Below are 23,964 nucleotides of genomic sequence, written 5' to 3'. Positions count from 1 at the left end.
TTAGTTTAATACTACAGCATTTATCCTAATAAATACATACACAAAAGCTACTCAAAAACTGAAAAATAAAAATGAAAAAAATGAAAGAGCCAGCATTAAAAACACTGAATTAGAGACTGGTAAAACTAGTAAGTTTCTCCTAAATAATTTTGAAAATATTCAATCTCAGCAACACAGATTTATTTATTCTGAATTTCAGAATTACTTACCTTTTTATTTCCCCAAATGCTTTTAATAACTAGCTTTTAAGTCAGTTCCAATGTATCATAAAGACTAATTAAAATATTTACTTTTAGTGTTAACATTCCAAGACTACACTACTTACAAGTTCATGATGTGGTTCTGTCTCTTTCCTTAAGGGTGGATCAAATTTTACTTGGCCAACTAAAAAAGAAAAAGTAAAGCCATGATCTGTTTCTTGATTCTTAACGATATACTAATTTTAAAAGTTACTCCATGGCAAAACACATTTTACTATCTACCATACCTTAATCACAATCCAAAGATTTAAATAAAGAATATATAGCCAGAAAAAGTCCAAGAAAGTCTAAGCAGTTAAAGCTTAATCTGTTAATAGTAGGCCTTTTCCAAGAGGAGGGCAGTATCAGAAAAACTGGGGTATAGGTCTCTAGTTCCAAATAGCATATAGATGCCTCTGCAGTTAGGAGCTGAGAACTCACTGACATAAATTAGTAAAAAATGATCCAGAAATAACTGTACTTTGCAAAAAAGGCCTGAAAACATAATTTTTAAATAGAATCAGATAACAAGATAAAAAGTACTTTAAGTTAGATTTCAATAGTACTCAATTCCGGCCGGGCTGAGAATCCATTTTTAAAGGCTCTCAGGTTCTTCAGATATTAAGCCAGTTTGCAGATTTCTACCTCTTCTTGACACTCAAAGCATGGCCCTTGCACTATCAGCATCTACATAACCTGGAAGGTTGTTAGAAGTAAAGAATCCCAGATCTGCTGAATCAGAAACTGCATTTTGACAAGCTCTCTAGGTGACTTATACACACACTGAAGTTTAAGAACATTGACTTGATTTATTCACTCCGCCTATTCTAGGAACTTTATTCCTCTTCCCAATCAGTAACAACACACCTCCCCCGCCGCCGCCAAAAATTCTTTAGAAACGAGGAGAATAAAATCCTTACTGCCTTAAAAAACTCTTACCTTTAAAAGGTTTAATGAAAAGAACTACTTGGAAGAAAATAAAGCGAAAGTATTATAACAAAACTACGACCTGAAATCTTATTTGTTAATGCTAAATTATGAACTGTGTATAGAACATACTCACAGTTGATCTCCGAGCGTGTTTTTTCTTCTCTCACGTTTCTACTTGTCGAAGGAATTCTATGTGGCACAGCAACAAGAGGCTAGGAAACAGCAAAATCAGTGACATGTGGCATTAGATAAGCAAATCACAGTCTGGTCCACAAAATTAATCCAATAAAAACAAAACACTTCATTTTATGTAAAAATGGGAATGACATACAACCACTTTGTCAATATTAAAACAAAAAACAAAAAATGGCAACCACAAAATGGAACTCTTCAGTCATCATTGGGATATAGTCTCAAGATTAGGAATATATTTTATCGACAGCAGGTTCCCAGTAACTGTTCTCTGAGTTAAATATAAATAAATATTAAAAATTCAATGTTTCAATAATTCAATAGCTATCCAAAAGCTGCAGCTAGCTTTCCCTGTTGCAGAGAAAAACTGTAATTAAAAAAATCTGCCTCAACTTCTATTTCAAAAAGGATGAGATAAATGAAATGAAATAATGCTAAAAGCGTTAATGATTTATGGTCCTATTACTTAGTAAACACAATTTTCTCCCTTTATGTTTTTTCTTACACGGGCAGCCCTCTATCTTCTTGCCTTTTACTTTTAAAATCTTTCTATGTTATAGCCACTGTCAGAGGAGTATTCTGGGGGATGGGTGGAGTTATGATGAGTTCTCCTGACTGTGAATTCACATCACTTCTTTTACAGTCTGTCTGGTGGTCACTGAGCGAGTGACTGTTACTCAGTTCACGCACAAACAGCAAAGTGTGAACTGTGTTGCCTCCTTGTCTCCCAGTGATAATACACTTGTGACATTTTTACAAAAATTGGTAATTCAAAGCAGGAGTTAGCTAACAAAGATAAAAGTGCTGCAAAGAAATAAAAAGTGCTAACCTTGGGTAACGCTGGGAATGCAATTTGAATAAATGGAGTTATGAAAGAAAATAGCTGACTGTGAGAATGTTGACATGGCCACTGTTTGAGAAACTGCAGACATACAGCCAAAGGAATTTAGTAAACTAAGTTCAGGTGAACTCATTGACATGCATGAAGCAAGTAGTTGTGACAAGAAGGATGAAGATACTCCAGAAGAAGTGGCACCAGCTAAAACTTTATATTACAGAGATTGATAGTTCATGCATCGAAAATGCAAAGGGTAAAATGTTGGAAGCGCATCCAAACTTAAAAAGGAATATTGACATTCACCATGGCATAGAAAAGATACTTGCCCTGTGTCATAAAGTAACATGAAAAAGGCCAGCACTGTGCAATCTACTCAATAAGCAGATTACTGGATAATTAAACATCTGTCTATACATATCTGTTGTATATACAAGTTAGTAAAAACAGTTCCTACCTCAGGATCATCATCATCAAAATCATGGTAAGTGGAATGATCAGGATTATTTACTTTATCCAATAGTTCAATTGCCAAAGACCGTGTCAAAGGTTGTGTGACAAACGGATGCTATAAAAATAAAATAATATAGTACAGAACACTTATTAGAAACTTGATTGAATGACGTTTTATTTTTTGAAAACAAGACATAGTTTGGGGCAAAGGTAATACCTGTAATAACTTTTCAGCTGTTGGTCTTTTTTTTGGATTTTTCGTAAGTGCCATTTTCACAAAATGATGAAAACTATTTGACCTACGAAATTTTAAAATGAGAGTTTTAAATTTCAATTATTTTTTCCTCATGACTATAAAAGTAAATAACACAAAGATACTCACCACTTCACTTTATCCTTTAGTTTAGGAGGCTGAAAATTGCTTTTTGTCATTAGAAATAATGCTCTGAAAAATCAACAACAAATCATTACACAGTATTTTAAGATTTCATATTAATATATAATGTAAATTCTATTACTCTTATTCACCAATAAGGTAAAGCAAGAATAAGCATATTATTTGTCCATGACACAATAAATAATACTGGAGTGGAGAATCCCTTAGTTAAAACATATGATTCTTCAACTATGATGCACTGACCTCATTGGGTGTAAGTCAAACATAGGAGGCTGGAGCTCAGCAAGTTCTATGGCGGTGATCCCCACTGCCCAGAGGTCACAGAGCTGATTGTACCCCCCTTTCCTCTCAACGGCTGCGACTTCTGGAGCCATCCTGAAGGAATATTCCAGAAAAGAAAACCTTTTGTTTATTGTATTTTCCTTCATATTCCCACCAGAGGCACATGGAACCATCACTAAGTTGAGATCTACATGCCTTGATATCTGAAAAATAAGTATGCAGTATTTAAAAGGCCCATTTCTCCTCAGATCTCATCATCTCCTAAGATCCTCCATCCCAAGCCCCTACTGATGATTTGTTACTTTGCTACACTACTTCCTATTAAGGTTTGTAAAACTTTACAACTACGACAGAACAACATATCCCAAAATTGTCCATAACCAAATCTCTCTTCCTCCCCACAGCAAAATTCCAGAGAAATAACATCTTGCAATATTCTATAATTTTTAGTTTTACCTCCTTACATCAATAAACTACAATCTGGCCTCTGACTGTTTTCACTTGACCAAAACTATTTACTGGGGCACCAAAAATCTTCATTTAGCACTTAACTCATATTTACTTGTCATTTTTTTTCAGTTTTATTATAATGATGGGTAAGTTATCAAAGTGTCTAGTTTAAAAAAGATATTTATCCATAGACAAGCTGTCCAAACTATTATTTTTTGTTTCTTTTAATTTTCTTATAGTCTGATTCTAATTATATCTGTATAAGTTTATATTTGACTAATTTAAATAATTACATTCATTTTCAAATATTAAAATTTTCAAATTCTAAACAACAGTTTTGAAAATAACTGAGATAGATATCTCAACTCTTTCATATCAAAATAGTAACTTAAATAAGTAGCCTTACACATGCACATTTGTCTTTCTGGTAAGATTTCAGGAAAGTTAAGTAAGTCAGTGAAATTAGAAAAAAAACAAAAACATCCCCCACAAACTTTCAAACACTTGGTCTTAAAATCTTGTTAATCTTAAAGTAGCTCTATGAATATTCAAATTATTATCAGAAAAGTGAACATTAAAGTATGTCAGTTATTACTTTGTTGATGGCTACATTACAGCTAGCTGGTTCTTAGCCCCTGAGAATCCCAGAAAGGCTGTCACATTAGGGTTATAAACTTATAAAAGTTGGGTTGAGGTTGGAAACATATGTATTAGAAAATGTGAAGTCTAAATAATGAAGTTAGTCTCCCAGATTCCTCCTTTCCGCCTTCAGGGCTCAGCAGTTGCTCCTTCCCCATTCCAACTGGATGAAGACCAAGAGAAATGGAGGAGAGGCTTCAGACTCAAAGGAAGCAGAAACAAAGGGCAGGAGCTGGGGGCAGCTGAAGTCTGTGTCTAGAGCAGTGGTGGGGAATGGCCAGCCCCGCGGGCAGTATACCGCCTGTGAAATCAATTGGTCTGGCCCTGCCAAGCCATAGGGCTGAGTTAATTAAATGTTTGACCAAATAGACCAGGCTAATTTCGGATGGCCTGCAAATGATGCTACTGTATAAATATCCAAATGGCTCCTGGCACAAAAAGGTTCCCCAGAACAATGTGGACCCCCCACCCCCCCGGTTTCCTGCACTTGCTCAGTTCTCAGTAAACACCAGGCTTACATGGTGCCTCCACGCATACAGAGCTATGCACCAGTTTTTAGTGCCTTGCTCTTCAATGTGAATCAGAAGGTAAGGATTACGAGTCATCTGAGGAAACCTCCATCATGAAAGGATGAAACTAAGAAGTTGGGAAAATCTTACAGAAAGTAGAATGAAGAATATTTTTTAAAGTAGTAGAAAAGTTAAGAAAGTTAATAGATTAGTCTAAGTGGCCCAACATATAACGAATGAGATCCAGAAAGAGAGAGCAGGATAAAGGATAACAAAGACATTGTCAAAGAAGTAATACAAGAATATTTCCCAGAACTGAAAGACATGAATCTCTTGATTAAAAAGTACAACAAATAATGTTGTACAACATTGTCTCTTGAAATGCCAAGTACAACAAATAAAAGTAAAAATGACAGAAAACCCAAAACATTCTGCGATACATCATCATGGAATATCAAACCACTAGAAATGATTCTAGGGGGATGGGTTACATTCAAAGACCATGCATCATCATGGCATCACACTTCCGTAGCATCAGAGAAAAGAAGCCTCTAGAGCAGTGATGGCGAACCTATGACACGGGTGTCAGAGGTGACACATGAGCTCATTTTTTTGGTTGATTTTTCTTTGTTAAATGGCATTTAAATATATAAAATAAATATCAAAAAATTTCTATATGTGACACGGCATCAGAGTTAAGTTAGGGTTTTTCAAAATGCTGACACACCGAGCTCAAAAGGTTCGCCATCACTGCTCTAGGGCAATATTTCAAAAATCTTAATCTAAAATTCTAAATTCACCCAAATTGTAAGTCAGGTGTGAAACCAGACATGCAGTCTCAAAAATTTTACTCCTCAAATTTCTCGAGAATTTAGTAAAACATGTGTGAGAAAGTAATTAATGAAAGAGGAAGATCTGGATTCTAGGAAATGAATTTCCAAGCTGATGATGAAAAATTCCTAGGGAGAAGCTATGCAAAAAGACCTAGAAAATGAGCAATTTAGATTGGAATAGGAGGGAAGAAGACTCCAAAAAAGATTATTATAAGAAAAAAGGCAAATTAAAACATAGCAAAAACAAACAAAAATCAGGACAAATAATTTGATAGGCTTTATGATGTGGAAAATTGTATATCTGCATGTTACAGACTGCAAAATGTGAAAAGGTATAGAACTCTCAGCCAGGGATTAAAAAAAACAAACTAAGCAAATTAAAAATGAATAAATTATTCAATATAGAAAAAACATTTCAAGGTAGCACATGTACTAATATAACAATTGACTCAGCAAGTACACTGCAAGGATAAGGCTGGATGATGATGAATGAAGAGAGCTAAAATCTTCACCTATCATAACAGGGTCTTATACACAACACCAGATAAAACTAGAGATGGCAAAACACATAACTAGGTAAGTTTTTATAAGCCCTTTAGGACTACTTAACTTCTAAAATATACATCCACTTGATAAAAAGAAACATTAATACAAAAAATGGTATGTATCATCTCCTAAATCTGGAAATGAGTCACCCAGGTTAGTGCCATCCCACTGCTGATGACTACGAGGGCATCAGGGGAGTCCTGGCAGTTAAGCTGAATTGGGGTGGGGGGGGAGGAAGGAGACATATGTACTACTAGTGATAATACTTTAGACAAGAAAATAAAAAAAATAAAAAAAAAGAATTCTGAGGTGCTGTTACTTCAGAGTAATGGTGTGAACAAGAAAGCTCTACACGCGTCTACCACCACTATATTCACAATGACTAACCGCATATCTAGCGCATAGTAAGTGGTCAAAACCATTTATCGAATAAATTAATAAAAAATTTTTATGGAATGCTTAAAGAATACTAGCAGACAAATATGGCTAGAAAGAGGGATCTTGTGAAGGCAACTGGAAGCATTTAAGATTAATGAGGCAGACAGAGGTCACACTGTGGAACACTCTACATGCCAAGAAATATGTATTTGATCTTGTGTGCAAGCAAGATATGTCAAAAAGTCTTGAGCAAAGTGGTACTGTGAATAACGTAATGTTGGAAGACTAGTCAAAATATGGACTGGAAATGGGGGTGAATAAAGACATATAAAAACATCTGTGACAATACATGAAAGGTAGAAGCAAGGGTTGAGTTTTTCCAGGAGAATTGGAAAAAGTTCTCTGAAGACATTAATCGTTAGTCTTTTTCACCTTAATGAAATTAACATGGTAGAATATTCTTTGGCTATGTAATCCAGCCACAAGCATATATGCCTAAATTACTTAACTTGTTAATGAACTTCTTAATGTTTTCATCCTAAAGTTTTTTATTATTTTGTCTATTTTTTTAAATGCTGAATTTAATAATGAAAAAAAAACCACACACACCAAAAAGTTAATTATCAATTAAAATACAATTACCAATATGGTGTACCAATGAAAGACTTCCGTTTGGCAATTGTAGCTGTTATCTGTGCAGATACTCCAAAATCAGCTATTAAAAAAATGAGAAACATTTAGAAAAGAAAACTGAAAGTAAGTAATATTTAAGGCAACATGAGAAGAATCTTTAATTATTATTTTCATTAAACTGTCTTTAATTATTTCCATTAAACTAATTTTGCAGAAATAGGAGATAGTCTCAAATACCACATTAAAAATTTTAACTTTAATGGATAAGCATTAAAATATTACAAAGTAGTCAGTGTATATTATAGTCAAGTAGATTCCCATATATCCCCACATGAATCAAATGACAACAGAAGTCAAGATAAAGAAATTTTGATGAGAGAGAGCCAAGGTAATCTAAACAGGAAAATAGAAATTTACTGGTTTTGGAATAAATTTGCATGACAAAATTTTAATTTACTTACCCAATTTCACATGACCATTATCCGTTAACAGAATGTTAGCGCCCTTCAAAGTGAGAACATTTTAGTTAAAGTAAGAAACATTTTATCAGACAGTGCATATAATAACTGTATTTATTAAAATAATCACAAGTGACAGCCTTAGACCTGGAAATACTTAACATGTAAAGTATGCCCAATTAAAATATTAAATTATTATAGTCACAGAAAAATTTACTATCTACTTTTTAAGCAATTTGCTTATGCTTATAAAATGTTCTGCCTTGCAAATGCTGCTATTAACATAATATGAATGTAACTATGAGAGTGATATTAGTTTTCATCTAAATGTTATTTTCTTACTTATCAAACACTGTCACGGCACTTAAATGTCACCTTATCCTGCCATTTTCAATTCCTTGTATTATATTTTGGACTTAATTGCTATATCCTGTTAAAAAATAAAAACAAACCTCCAATCCATCAGTTGAACCAGTGCTGGTGTGCAAGACTGAACCTTGCTGCTTAGTATGTGAGGCTGTCTATCCTTAATATGTCTGTCCGGAGTTTAGGACCATTCAGGATACAATTAGCCACTGGTCCACAGAATTAAAATGTCACCTGTCTCCATGATTGTGAATAATAGAAAATATATATTGGTCTGTGCCTCCAGTTCCTGGCACAAAGCTCCTGAAACCCTTATAATTTCTTCAGTGATAAGAGCACTAGGACCATCTTCTGTTCCAATATTTGGTCTTTTGCCCCAGTTCTTGACACAGCACACCTGAAACTTTGCATAATTTCCTGGGTGACAGGCGTGTCTGGTTCTAATGAAGCAACTCTAGGTGAACTCCTGGACGGCTCCTGGGTAAGGACTGGCCACTGGAAGACCAAGCCATGATTGCAAGCTTGGAATTTTCAGCCTCACCCCCATCCCCTGAAGAAGGGAGCAGTGCTAAAAACGGAGTGACTGATCCATCATGCCGATGTGAGGAAGCCTCCACAAAAATCCCAGTAGTACAGAGTGTGGAGAGCTCCTGAGCTGGTGAACACGTGTAGGTGCTGAGATAGTGGTGTGCCCTGGAGAGCACATGGCAGCTCTGTGCCTCTTCCCACAGACCTTGCCCTGTGCATCCCCTCCATGTGGATATTCACCAGTATCCTTTTTTTGTTGCTAATCCTCACCCAAGGATATTTTTTCAATTGATTTTTTTAGAGAGAGTGGAAGGCAAGGGAGGAAAGAAAAAGGGGGGGTGGGAGAGAGAGAAAGAGAGAGAGAGAGAGAGAGAGAGAGAGAGAGAGAGAGACAGACAGACAGACAGACAGACATCGATGTGAGACACATCAATCGGTTGCTTCCTGCATGTGCCCCAACTGGGGCTGGGAATCAAACCTGTAACCCAAGTACGTGCCCTTGACTGGGAACCGAACCATGACCCTTTGGTGCATGGGCTGACACCTTAACTACTGACCAACACTGGCCAGGGCTATCATATCCTTTAATAAACTGGTAAACATTAATTATGTCTCTGAGTTCTGTGAGCTGCTTTAGCAAATTCACAGAACCCAAGGATGGGGTCTTTGCAATCTCCACTCCATCCATAGCTGGTTGGTCAGAAGCACAGATAACCTGAGCTTGGGACTAGCATCTGAAGTGTGTGTGATGGGGAGGGGGCTGCAAAGGGGTGAGGGGAAGTCACAGGGACTGAGCCCTTTAACTGTGGGATCTAACTCAATCCGAACTGGGTTAGATTGTAGGGCATCCCGCTGGTGTCAGAGAATTGCTTGTTGTGGGAAAAACCCGCCACGTTTGGTGACCAGACGTGCCAGAAGTGCAGTGTTCTGCGTCAGTAGTGAAGGAGACTCACAGGAAGACACAGCAGGGAAGAACTGGGTTTTTCACTACATGGAAAGAAAACAGCCTGAGTTTCTTCCATTACAATGACTTAGCAGCATTTTAGCTACTTTTGCTTCTTGACCGAAGTTCAAAGATATGAACCACTTTATTTTCAATAAGCTCCAACTTCTGAAGGAGGTAGAAATACTGTCTCCAAAAGGCACTGCAGGCTTTTACTTATTTATTTTTGTCTTTTCTGCAACTTTTAAATGAGCAAGCAAAAGTAAGCTGCCTCTTTAGTCCAGGGTGCCATCAATCATGTAATTATAACCTTATGGGGGAAAAATACCAGGAAACCCCTTCCCGCCCCAAACAGAGGTGGGAATAATAGAAGGCTGCACATTAACCCACACTGTACACTCCAAAAGGGTGAATTTTATGGTAGGTGAATTGTATCTCAATAAAGTTGCTATAAAAAAGTAATAAAACCTTTAAAAGCATTACTCAATTTTATTATAATAACATATTTCAGATAACAAATTCATCCAGTAGAAAAATCCAGACAATTTTGGTCAACAGTTTGATCAGAGTATTTAAAAATGAAGAGAGGGACAATAGGTTAAACATATAATGTGTATGTACCTTTATATCTCTGTGCATTTTTCCTTTACTGTGAAGATAGTATAGTCCCTGGAGTTTCAAAAAAACAAAACACAAAAATTAACAAGATTTTACTACAGAGCTCTTTGGGATTTAAAATGATCCACTGAGTAGTATTCTCCATTTTTTATTTCCTTATTACAGAAAGTCTTATGGTAATCAATTTATTTTGCTGATTTACTTTAATAAACAAAAGAATCAAGAAAATGAAAAAGGCAAAGTTCAGTTGGAACCATTCATTTTCCTAAGATAAGTAATTTTCACTAAACTCTACAAATAGTTTGAAATAACTTAAAAAGTATTTATGCAATTAGGATAAGAATGAGTTTCAATTACCACAAGAATGCTTAATTTTCAAGCCTTTCCTTGGTATTAAGAGGAATATAAAAACATAAAATCCACAGCACTTAAAACGTAGGAGTTCAAATTATCACACTGAGGCTTTAAAGTACTGATATGCAGATGTAACTTGGGTTTATTACAAAAACAATTAAAAATGTATTAATATTCAAGAGTTTACCAAACTAGAATATTTAATCCTACTTTACTTAACAGGTAATGCACAATAATTAAACATTAACTTTAATGAAGAATGTAACTTTTTGATTAGCATTGGATTTACCTGTAGTGTTTCTCGGCTAACATATGCAATTTGCAATTCTGACAGAGGTCCCGTTACTGTCAGAGAAGAAAATTAACATTAATAAAATTAGGCAAGGCATGTTTTTCAAAACTGACGTTGTTTTACAAGTTCCATTAAGCAACAGGCTTAACGTTTAATAAATAACTCTAAAATGTACGCTCCATGAGGGAAGGATTTCAAGTAATCTGATTGACTCATTGTATCCTGTGTACAGAACAGTGCCTAGCATGAAAAAGTTGTGCAATAAATGTTTATATAATGAATAAAAACCTGACATAGTCTCTGAAATTAGTTATAATTTCATACCTCACTAACCAATATTATTTCTTAAATATTATAAGAAAGAAAGCAGGGCCAAAAGGTTTAGCTAGTTTTATAAAAAGCTTTTAAAAAATTGATGTGTTACATGTATTATGGCTCATTTAAAGTCAATATTTTCCCCCCAAATTTTTAACTTTATAGCTATAAAATTAATATAAGTTCACTATAAAACATTTCAATCAACAGAGAAGTTTGGAAAGTATAGGCCTCTTCCTTATTCTGTTACCTATAGTTTGGCCTATAGATTACTATACAATTTTATGCAGAGACATTTCATATAATATATGTGTGCATCATACACAAAAGCATAAGTGGAATCATATTACACATACAGTTCTGAAACCTGCCCTTTTCACTTATCATGGCCACCTTCCTGCATCAATAAGTAGCTTAATCATATTGTAATATTTGAAAAATATTTCTCCTTGTGCATCTATCCACTATGGAAGATATTTCAACTGTTTTCTCTTTTTCACTAGTCATCATTTTAGAGTAAAGAAATTCACTGGGAAAGACTATGCTGAAAATCAAAGTCCAACTATAGGAATCTTTGCTAATAACTTGATACCAAGATATAGTGAAGTGAAACAAAATCAGTATTCTATCCAAACAGCCTTTTAACATTTCCTTTATTACAATCAGCCCCTAAAATTACATAAGCGGCCCCAAACTAGATATATTAGCTCAAGTTCTATATGAAAAACTGAAAAATTTTTTTCAAAATATTTTCTTGGGAAAATTGACATCATGAATTACTGACATAATTTTATTTTACATTTATCAAAAAGCACACCTCCAGCAAAAGTATAAAAGCTACTCTACAGTTTGTGACAGTAACCCATTAACAGAACTAGAACAGAAAAAAAAGACAGTAAAAATTGTTCATTTTACTTTAAAAGTCTCATATACTACTCCATTGAAATCCCAATGAAAAATGTTCTATTAATTTTTTTTAATTCCTCATTATCTAGCATCTAAGACAACATTCAATTGATGCTTCTTGAATACATGAGAACAAAATCGACTATCTTTGCATTAATCTACTCACTTATCAATTGGATATTCTTTTGGCTTAGTATTAGCCATCAAGGCCTTTGCGTGTCTTCTATAAGTCTGAGTTTGAAATTTCAAGTTATATAATTATATATAACATTCCTTTTATAGAATTAGCTAATAATTCAACTGCATATAATTTTCCAACTTACAAAGCAAGTGCTCCTTGCATCCATATATATCTGAAATATCTTTATGTATCCAAACATACTTTGCTCAAAACAACATTAATGTTTTAATACAGTACATTACTTATATTAAGAAATTCTATTTAATCTCTATAAAATGTAACTTTGGTCTTACCATGATAAATATCCTGTAAAGAGCCACCTCCACAGAACTCCATGCATATCCAAAGTTTATCTCGCCTATAAAGAGAAAATAAGCATGTACCACAGTTTGATGATTAAAATTATTTATGCTAACTAATATTTTAAAGTTGTATTCTATAATCTTGAGAAACCATATAAATACAATGTGCTAAGGAAAAAAACCCCTAATTTCTATGAGTAAATGAATTACCCAAGATTTTAATCCTTAAAATATACCAATTGTAGGATATAAAGATGTCATAACGATGACCCATCCAGATGAGAGAAAATGTCCCTTTAGTTAAAAACTTCCCTCCCCCAGTTTACCCATCTACCCGATGACAGTATTATAAAAGTTCAATGCTAATTAGAAGGCTCATGCCAAAGTTATATGAAAGATTCATTACAGAATGGCAATACATCTCTAATCACTTTCACAGCACTCTCATCAACAAAACAGATAAAATGTAAACTTAATATCCTTATATCTAAACTCAACAAAGATCTTTCCAAAATAATATGTTAAATTTTATCACTCACTTATCTTTAGATAACATTTCTCTCTCACACTTACATTGTAAGACAGTATAATCATATAGACATAGGAGAAATCATTTGCAAAGATTTAATAGATTATTCCTTTGTTCATTCCTCCATTATTTCATCACAAAATGTATGAGGAAATGCATTATTCTTAGGGCAAAGATGGAATAGAAAGTCTCTGAACTCAGCAAGCTAAGTTTAATGCAGGAGAAAGACTCTGCCTTAATAATACGTCTGTCCTTCTCATCAATGCACTCACAATGCACAGAAGAATATCTGGCAAATGAATATTGTTTCATACGTGAACAAATGAGTGGCTGAAAGAATAAACAGATTAGAAAAAGGGTCAGCAAACTATGGCCAGTGGGCCAAATCTAGCCTGCTGCCTGATTTTATATAGTCCAGGAACTAAAAATGTCTTTTTTTATTTTTAAATGGTTGGGAGCACGAGGGGGGAACTTTCTAAACCTTCTCCCAATTGAATCTAGGTAGGTCATTCTGTCAGAAACAGTAACAGTACAACAAAATGTTTGATGTGGTGATTTTAATATATTGAAAGCAATCAATTATTTATCTCATGAACTTAACTGATTTTAAGAGTTTTTTGTTTGTGCTAATATAGTAACTACCTGTACTGGGTTTGTTCCATAAAATACAAATTGATGCAGAAACTGTGTTCGGTTACTATTTGATCCACTGACTATAAAGTAATTGTAAATTGCCTGTTAAAGAACCCATTTAAAATGTGTAACAGTCATTGATCTGGGGGGCAGAACCTATCCCTATGTGAACTGAAGTCTCCATTTACCATCTTTAACCTTACTGAAGGTGGGCAATCAAAGCTGTCCCAGAGTGCTTAGAATCAAGAAGAGCTGGTCCCCATGGCTTTTCACAAGCCCGAGAGAGGACAAGAATCGCCCAGTGTTTTCTACGTGCTGTGCCTACATCTGAAGGGTTAAAGTGTTTTGTGCATGGATCATGAGAATGGGAGCTACAAGAAGTTATATCCTTATACATCCTATAATATATCAAAACAAAACTGAATAGTTTTTTAAATACATAAGAAAACATTCACTGATGCTCCCTTTGGAAGGAACCTTATAAACCAGGTCCCAGTATTGAACTCAGTTGCATATAGAAATGAATGGAAAAATGAGATTTGACCCCGAGGTCATCCCCTCTGGAATATGACCTGGGGAACCTGGCCTAGTCCTGCTAAACCAAAATAAGGTGGCAAATTCAGTCTTTCCAAATTCATTCAAAGACCTAGAAAAAGAAGAAGTCAATGAAATAATTATAGTTCCTAGTTCTTTGGACAAAATGAAGGAAACAAATGATGCAATACTCTGAGGCTAAAAGCACAAAAGAAAAGAGTTTCTAATAAAAATATAACAGGAAGAAGTGATCCTGACTTTCTAAATTCACCCAAGTCTAGAAGAAAGGGCAAGAGGATGGCGTATTTAGAGCTCTATTCTACTACAGGGAGACTAACCATAAAAGTAATTTTTTTTCTGTCAGCTTCCTCACTGACACCACATCCAGAATTCCCAAGAGTATAACAGGCAACTGCAGACTCTCATATTAGTTACAGAATTAGCATAAACAGATCGTAAGTAAAAATTCCATTCATATAATCCTAGCTTCAAAGCATGAAAAAAAGTACAAAACATGGACTAGCGCTAACTTTATTTTGTTAAATGGATTAGGTGCTGGAATCATGACTGCTTTTCAAAAAGGAGACAATGTACCTGAGATAGCTTCCAAAATAAGCAACAATATTTGGGTGTTTACAGTCTTTCATCATAATAATTTCTTGCTGCACAACTGCAAAGTCTTCACCTAGAATTAAAAAAAAAAGCATGTTGGATATTTAATAGGTTAAATAAGTTCAAAAATGTTCATTTATTTCAAAACATAATTAATGTTATTGATAATACTTTTAATGACAATTTCAGTCTTTGACAGAAAGTAAAATACACTGACTAAAAGCACATACTCTGGTCCCAGACTTTCTGGATTCAAATCCCAACTCTGTCCTTTACTAAGCTGTGTGAATTTGGATAAGTTATTTGACCTCCCTGTGCCAATTTCTTCCTCTGTAAATGGGGATAAAAATAATTGCCTGTTGTGGGCCATCTGGTAACCCAGTACTGCTAGAGTATAGGCCTCTTGGCCCACAAAGAACCTGTGGAGATACATTCAACACTCTCAGTGTATTAGGGTTCCTGCCCTAACTTCAAAAAGGATTAATTCTTTGTGCTAAAATTACACTGTTATTTGGTAAAAAGGAAAAAGTAATGTCTATTTTCTAGTGAATTATCTGATGATTATTTCTAAGGCATAATAGTAATAACAGCAAATGCTTATATAGCGCTTACTGATAATTCGCTAACCCTAACACAGGAACCCCAATACCCCGAGAGTGTCAAATGTACCTCCACAGGCTCTTGTGGGGCCAAGAGGTCTACACTCCAGCAGTATTGAGTTGTCAGGTGGCCCACAAACACAGGCTTAGCCTGTATTCCAAAGCCTTGTTCCAACTGGGCTGAGCCTGGTCAGACTATTAGCAAATAATCTCTCTTCTCCTACTCCCTCCTGCCCAAATTCTTCAAAATAAGATCTGGCAATGCTATAGCAGGGTCACATGCCGTGGCTCCTGAATGAACACTTGTCAGAGAGAGAAAAAGAACTGCAGTGAATGCAAATGTGGTGAGCCAGAGACCATGCAAAAAGAGAACAAATAGAGGTGCTTACATTTAAATCAAAGTAGCTTTGTATCACTGTTCCAGTTTTTAAAGTATTACATGCTTGAAGAGCCTGATTAGGTGTATATTAGGCAAAGTAAAAAACAGAAGTCTTCCAAAGTATCCCTCAAATCGTAAGTATGAGGTTGTGAGGGCAAGCCCTGACATTTCTGGTCTTGGTCTTTTCCTATTGCAAATGTACCAGGGTACTGAAGTAGCCCAACCATGAACCACTGGACCCAATATCAACCCACCTCACTGCCCCGTTACAAGGAAAAAAGCAACGGAGAACAGACTGTATGTCAGGGTCTTAATTTCTGCAATGAAGAGGACACAAAATTGAAGACTTCCAAAGGGAGAATAGGAAATTTTTATGCCTCCAAAATTTCATAAGAAAATCACTGGACTGAAATCCTCTTCTGAGTTCAATTCCCACCATGAAGAATCCCAGATTTTTAGTACATTAAAAGAAATCCAAGTTAAAAATAATAAAGTCCAAATGAGACTAATACCAGTTTTCAGGACTATATTGAATTTTTTGAAAATTCTAAATTTTGCTTTCTCACCTGCCTCTTAACTATATTTCCCCCCAATCTTGTGAAAGAGTTACATGAGATCCAAGTTGACCTAGTCAGAGTGAACTCTAGGACTTTAGTTTGATGGTCAGATAACAGTTCTCTTTCCAGGGGTAGCCCTGAGAGTTTAGCAGTCAGTGCACAACCTCAAAGGGAACCAGCTTTAGAATAAAGTTGATCTGCAGAAAACACTGAAGAGAAACAGGAAGGAGGAGGAAAGCATATGATGATGTAATTGCACTACCTCAGCTGCCTCTAGATATACCTCTATCTATCTATCTATATATATATATATATATATATATATATATATATATATATATATATATATATATAAAAGCCTAAGCGACCAAACAACCAAATGACCAGTCAACCGGTCGCTATGACACGCACTGACCACCAGGGGGCAGACGCTCAATGAAAGAGCTGCCCCCTGGTGGTCAGTGCACTCCCACAACCAACCTCCCGTGGCCAGCCAACCTCCTGCAGTCCCTTCCCTGGGCCGGCTGGCCCCGATAGGGCCGGATGGCCAACCTCCCTCCCTGCCCTTTCCCCTCGCCCCCCACCAATCTCCCACGGCCCTGATCACCAGCCAGGCTGAGGGACCCCATGCACGAGTTTGTGCACTGGGCCTCTAGTATAACCAATAAATTCCCTGCATTCTTGAAGCCACCCTGAGTTGTGGTTTCTGTTAGAACTGTAAGCATCACAACTTCTAAGGTGATCTCTGCACATATCCCTGCCCTAATGATACTGCAAATGTGCCTGCATTTCTATGTCCTCACTAGAACATTAGGTCCTCTAGGACAGGATTATGCATGCCTTAATCATCTTTGTATCTCTAGCACCTAATATGTGATTAATAAAACTGTTGCCTGAGTGAATCTACCATACCTCATTATTCTTCTCCATGATGACTCTAAATCAGATATGTCTGCATCTAGTTTAATTTCATCCAGTTATGCAATTGGTTGCTTATGTACTACTCTTGAGCTTTCTACTGAACCCTCTGAGTGGCTTTAAGCCTTCAACTACTTCTTTCCCATTAAATGTTGTTGATCCAAAGTACATTATCTTTTCCCTATTAAGTCATTTCCATGTGATTACAAGAATGGCAAAATTAAATTCAACATATTTATAGATGGAAAGAATCCAAAGAAATAATATAGAACTCAGTTTTTAAAGGTAACTGGTAAAAATAGATTTGGGTAGGAATAAAGAAAGCAGAGTTTAATACATTAATAATACAAAGGAGCCTAATGGTGGATTTAAAGAACTTTCTTCAAAGCTCAAGTGAAGGGATTTCAAAGAATAGATTAACAAGCTCCCTCCCCAATTCTAGAATACTTCATAGGATACTGTAGAACAGAATGATTAGACTACATAATCTAAAAATTATTCCCAATTCTGAGATTGTTTTTAGACATTAAAGTGAAAAATACATCTTCCAGAAGATGGCAAAAACCCCCCAAAAATCCTAATTGAGAAAAACAGGCAAGCCTACCTATAGAGCAGATAATGAATAAACCAAGTAAACAGAGAGAAAAATACAAACTAATACATGCAAAATTCTTAAACATGACATTATTAAGCATTCAATAAATGTTAACTGTGTGTAGAAGAGCGAATAATGACCCCAAAGGTATTTAGTTCCCAATCCCTGATACCTGTGAATGCTACTTTATGGCTAAAGGAGTTTTGCAGATGTGATTAAATTAAGGATCTTGGGATGGGGGATTATCCTGACTTGTGTATTTATATTCATAAAGCTAAATCACTTAACAGACACAAAGGGTTGGGAATGAGAAAGAAACTGCAGATATACTCAAAAGTCCTTTGTTATTTGTTTATTTTTGAGCATTATTATCTTTAAATGTGTAAATTCTAATTTATCCAGTATAGTCAGCCTCAAGCCCATAATATGGCTCTAATATATGTATTTTTTATTTTATTTATTTTTATGTTTTGGATCAAATATATTAAAGTGTAGCTAAGCAATCCCATGATTAACCATGCAAGTAATGATCATAAATGATGTAACACCAACTTTCTTTGTGATGGCAATAAACACGGAAGAGCACTGTGTAAACAACTGCTGGTAAGGGAGCTACTGAAGTGCTCCAGGGAGACAGGAAGAGGAGTCAGATACATCATTACCCTGGTGTCTTGCCACTCTAAGATGAAAATAAAGGGGAGAGAGCCCCTCTCCTGCCTCTCAGGACACAAAAAACCAACGTGAAAAGAAGATTTGCAAAGAAGGAAAGAAGATTTATAAAATATAGTTTTGGAGATCCATGAAAAAACTGTAAAATGAGGTCTTACTGGTGTCTCTTCACACTTTAAAAATTTTTCCCTACAATTTAATAAATGCTGCTCTGATGGAAATAAAATATAATACCCTATTTTCTCACTATGAATTTCCTGCTGGTCAATCTCGGTACATTTAAACGAAGCAGCCTTTCAGTAGGGTTAGAGCAAAGAAGTCCAGTCCTCAGGGACTCTACTTCAGGACTAGACTGCACAAAGCGAAGCCAAGGTCCTCCTCCTCAGGAGCTGAGCAGTTAAGATAGATGTAGGTGTTTTCATCGTGTTTGAAAAGGAATGAGTTTCTCTGACAAGTTGCTACTTAATTAATCAGTTATCTGTTTTTATATTCTACTTTACTAATTAATACTGCAAATGGGTAATAATAAGCAATTTAATCATCAAATTTTTTTTTTAGGATAAAAAAACTAAAGAACAATGGGCCACGATCAGAGGAATCAGATCCAAAAGAAGATGTGAGACTTTGGGCAAATTACAAACACTGTGCCTACTTTTCTGCAATATGACATGTGAGTGTTAGGCCTAAGAGGATGTTCAAAATAGCTCCCAGCCACCAGTATTTTCTATGACAAAAGTTTTGAAAGCTGTGAAACATCTGACAACCATCTAGATAGATGAACTAAAAAGTTCCTTAGGACTCTACAGTTCCGACTTTAAAACGTAAGAAAAAAAAAAAGATTGAAGAGATTCATAATGTAGAGAATTGTAATACCTTGTAAGAACCTGAAAGTGAAGCCTGAGAGGATACATATGTGAGTTCTCTTCTATGAGCAAGTTCTCTCCATCTTTAGTTTTCCCTTAAAGTAAGTCTGAAGAGTTGGCAGGGTGCTAGGCCAAACAGCTTGAAGACCACAAGAACAAACCTGTAATCTGATAAAATCAGGTTCACTGACCCAATGCAATGAGAAAAACCACACACCAGAGAAACCTTGGGCCATCTCACACAACAGAAGATAAGAGTTATACTAGTAAGATTCTGGGAAGAGTGGGGTTTAGGTGACATTTAAACGAAGCAGCCTTTTAGTAGGGTTTGGGCAAAGCAGAGTCTAGTCCTGGTCCTAAAGGAGTCCACTTCAGGACTAGACTGCCAAAAGTGAAGCCAAGGTCCTCTTTCCTCAGGATCTGAGAAGTTAAGATAGATGTAGGTGCCGTGTCCAGAAACCCCTTATCTGGAGCTGTGCATCTCGGCTGTAAATCAAGAGTGCCTCTCTATGTCAAAATGACAGATTCCCCAAGGAAGAGGGGGAAGTTTGATTCTTGCTGATATGATTACACACAGCCAAGTTTCTGGTAGTCTATGATTTTTTAAAACAAAGTTTCTCAGAGAGTAAGCAAGCCACAGCCACTCAAAGGCAGGATTTGTTCCGACACTTGCCAGCTGCACCATTCTTGGGAGAAATACTGTTTGTGAGACTTTATCTGTCTGTTACTCCAGACTGATAAATGGTGAGGCAGCTTTTCACTCTCTCCATTAGTTACTTGAGATTACTGTCTCCATTGTACTCCAGAGTGTGAAGAACAGCTTGCCAATTAAACTGATTACATTATACTCTTCATAAAGAAGTTTATTTGCTGGTTTATCTTTTGGTTTGTTTATTATGCATCAATTTTGCCACAAAAGATGTCCAATTTGAGCAAATATACTGGTTTTGAAGAAACACTTGTGTCTTACCCCAAGATATTCATTTAGTACTCATTAAATGGGAATAAAACTCACTTAGCTTGTTAAGTGGTGGCTCTACCTCTAAAGATTTTTCATATGCTAGTTCTAGGAAACTGTGTGTGTGTGTGTGCGCACGCACGCATGTGTATAATTAAACAAACATCCAGCTAAACCTACTAATACAGTTCCCACACCACTTCCAACTTCCGAGAGTGGTGAAAGAGTAGGCTATATTGCCAGGGTTCAAATCTCAGCTTGCCACTAATTAGGACAAGAAACTGAAACTTTCAGTGCTTTGTTTCCTTATTTTTTAAAAAGAGAATATAAGGATTAAATGAGTCAACAGATGTAAAGCACTTAGAACAGGGCCTGGCACAAAGTAAGTTTGAATAAATGTTAGCTATTTATTAGCAAAACTGTCATGGTTTACACCAACCCATCTCTAAGATATCTTCTTAGTCTCACATCTTCATTAATTTGATTTAGCCAATAAATATTTACTGAGTATCTACTAGGACACTTCCTGAGAAAGAAGGCACTAAACTGATTTGAAGGATGATGTATGTACAAACTACTTCTGATTAGAAACTATTCCCATCAAGTAACTATTTATTAGTAACTAAAAATGAAGGCCCTGATTCAAATGCCAAATTTTTAATTTTTAATCCCAGATTTCACCAATTTCAATAATCCCAATAAATTTCTTATAATAAACTGAAGAGTAGCGGACTCAGAGAAAAGAAAAAACTATCCTGCGATGTTACGAATATAATTAAACTATATCAAATCTGTAAATAGGTATAACTGAAAAAGCATTTTTTTATTCATTATATTTCAGTGTAGTTTGATCATAGTCAACACATCCTTCAAATTCCATCTTAATGGCACTTCTAAAAAGTCTACTGATAACCTAAATCAGGGCTGAGCAAAGTACAGCAGCAGGTGGCTTGCTTTGCTGAGAATGGTTTTTCCATTTTAACAGGGAGAGAGGTAGGGCAGAGGAGAACTGTATACAGAGACCACAGGTGGTCCACAAAACCTAAAATATTTTATGATCTGGCCTTTTTACAAAAGAAGTTCCCCCCTTCAAAAATATTTTGAGTGGATTTATGTTATACTGAAGCTAAAACCTATTTTACCAATAAATTCATATTATCAGTTTGTAGTGGAAGAAGCCATCAGAAAGGCAGCATCGTTGCTCTCGAACTCAATTTTGACACTAACACAATTGCTTGCTTATAACAGAAAAGAAAAGGAGAAATGGGGTTTTTAAGAGAGGATAAACAATAGTGTATCGTTAACTCAGAAAGCTATGGGCTTTGCGGGAGGTGGGAGGAATTCAGGGGTAGAATACAGTTGAAACTGACAAAAAACATGGAGTAGTCCTAGAGGCTTTACAATAAAGTTGGAAAGTAACGAAGACAAAATGTGAGAGCTAGGTCTATTGAGAAAAGTGAGACTCAGGAAGTGAAGTTACTTGCCCAAGTTCACAGAGCAAGAGAGTGGGACACAAAGAACTGGACTACAACCACCCAAATCTCAGTTCACCTCTTTCCACTGCACCACTGCCCCCTGACCGCAGGACACTGTTAACCGGGGAACATACCGCTGGCAATCTGAGACAAGTCTGCTCAACTGAGTTCAGAAGGAACAAAGTCTCTTCAGGAGTTTTCCCCTTCCCCCAATAATTAATTATTTTTTAGGAACAGGTTGAGCAAGATGTCTTCAGGTCTCAAAGAGGTGAAGGAAAGAGTAGATACCACTTCCATTTCTCAGAAGATACTGGGAACAATAAGAGAATGCTAACATCATTAAAATAAGCCTTAAGGATAAGTTGCGTACAGCAATAAGAAACATCAAATTTCAATTAATTTACCTGGTTCCAACTTTATTACTTTAATTGCTGCTAATTCACCAGTGTTAACATTCCGGGCCTAAAAAAAAAGAAGAAAAGATAATTGTGAAAAAAGCTTTCATTAAAAGTTTTATAAAATGTCATAAGCTGTTTATTTTCAATTACATGGAAATGTTTTTTAAAGCAATAACTGCAAAAGTGATTTACATTTACAAAACAAACACTATGTTCTTTACAATGAATTTCATTATTAATTTAAGCATAAATTTTACAATAATGGTCATAATAGCTAATATACACATAAGCCTTATGTGCCAGGCACTATTCTAAGTGTTTTTATATTAATTCATTTAATCCTCACAACAATCTTATGAAACAGGTACTCCTATTATTCCCGTGTTGCATATGTGAAAACGGAAGCACAGAGAAGTTAAAGAACTGGCCAAGGCCATTATAGCTGGTAAGTGACAGAGCTGGGATTCCGACTCAGGCAGTCCGATTCCAGAGTCTGAGCTTTAAAGCACTACACTCTATTGCATTCATTCAGCCTGGTTAAAATTTTGAATTTATTAACTATTTTTAAACTTGTTAATTTAAAAACCTTGGAATATGAAAAGCTAACATAATTATATAACCATGAAAACAGCCCCTGTGTATCTGTTTATACACACACCTGATGGCACAATCAAATCACTGCAGTTCAATACAAACCAAATATATTTTTATAAGCCACATATTAAAAATCACTTTAAAAATTACAGACAGAAACTGTCTTTTCAATTTGTATTAAATGGCAGTAATTATTTGTCAATATAAAATGTTCTTTAATTGCATAATAACTTTAAACTATTATAACATATAATATTTGAACTATAAACTAAAACTTAATAAATTAATTTTCATATCAACCAATGAAGACCAATACATGTGATTCCCTGATCACAGAAAGATCCATTCATGTGACCAGAATTACTCTTAGTTGCAGCACTCATATTAATGAATTGGTGAAGATCAGTGAATCACTCACAAGGGATGATAAAAGCACCAACAGCGGAATGCTAAGAATAGTGAGGCATTAAAAATATCAGCCAAGGATATAGAAAGGTAGCTGGATATGGGACACAGCCATTGCTGAAATGTGAAATTTAACCTTTTTTTTTTTAATATGTATTTTATTGAGTTTTTACAGAGAGGAAGGGAGAGAGATAGAGAGTTAGAAACATTGATGAGAGAGAAACACCGATCAGCTGCCTCCTGCACATCTCCTACTGGGGATGTGCCCGCAACCCAGGTACATGCCCTTGACCGGAATCGAACCCGGGACCTCTCAGTCCGCAGGCTGACGCTCTATCCACTGAGCCAAACCGGTTTCGGCAAACCTTTTAACTTAAAAATAAAAACAAAGGTACTAAAAGATCTCCTTACACAAATTAAGAATGAAGTTGAAATAAAATTTGCAGGAAAATTTAATTCCTTAAATCCCCATAATTAATAAACACTTATGATGCCAACTTATGACAGGCAGTGCACAGCAGATATCAACTGTTATTTCAAAGTAAATTTAATTTCCACTAAATGAGATAGGCATTTCAAATAGATAGTGCTAGATAAGTATTTATTGCCTTCCTTAGACTGAGAAGATGAAGATACACACACACACACACACACACACCCCAATAAA

The 23,964-nt window shown here is 35.6% G+C and overlaps 1 protein-coding gene across 2 annotated transcripts in view; it reads right to left on the bottom strand.

Moving 5' to 3' along the window:
* The window catches only part of MAP4K3 (mitogen-activated protein kinase kinase kinase kinase 3), a 114,180-nt gene that overhangs the window by 43,118 nt on the left and 47,098 nt on the right, over positions 1–23,964 (bottom strand). For both annotated transcript variants that reach the window (XM_081100762.1, XM_081100763.1), the window contains exons 2-14: positions 22,305–22,362; positions 14,870–14,960; positions 12,571–12,635; positions 10,873–10,928; positions 10,233–10,280; positions 7,778–7,820; positions 7,326–7,398; positions 3,290–3,421; positions 3,032–3,094; positions 2,867–2,948; positions 2,654–2,764; positions 1,303–1,381; positions 326–384 (exon numbers count right to left, since the gene is read on the bottom strand). In XM_081100762.1, the coding sequence (XP_080956888.1) occupies positions 326–384; positions 1,303–1,381; positions 2,654–2,764; positions 2,867–2,948; positions 3,032–3,094; positions 3,290–3,421; positions 7,326–7,398; positions 7,778–7,820; positions 10,233–10,280; positions 10,873–10,928; positions 12,571–12,635; positions 14,870–14,960; positions 22,305–22,362 (960 nt within the window). The remainder of the gene's footprint in view (positions 1–325; positions 385–1,302; positions 1,382–2,653; positions 2,765–2,866; positions 2,949–3,031; positions 3,095–3,289; positions 3,422–7,325; positions 7,399–7,777; positions 7,821–10,232; positions 10,281–10,872; positions 10,929–12,570; positions 12,636–14,869; positions 14,961–22,304; positions 22,363–23,964) is intronic.

This window comes from Myotis nattereri (genome assembly GCF_964212035.1).
Source record: "Myotis nattereri genome assembly, chromosome: 10".
NCBI lineage: Eukaryota > Metazoa > Chordata > Mammalia > Chiroptera > Vespertilionidae > Myotis > Myotis nattereri.
Note: the sequence above shows the minus strand (reverse complement) of the source record. Positions and strands in the feature narration are given on the sequence as shown.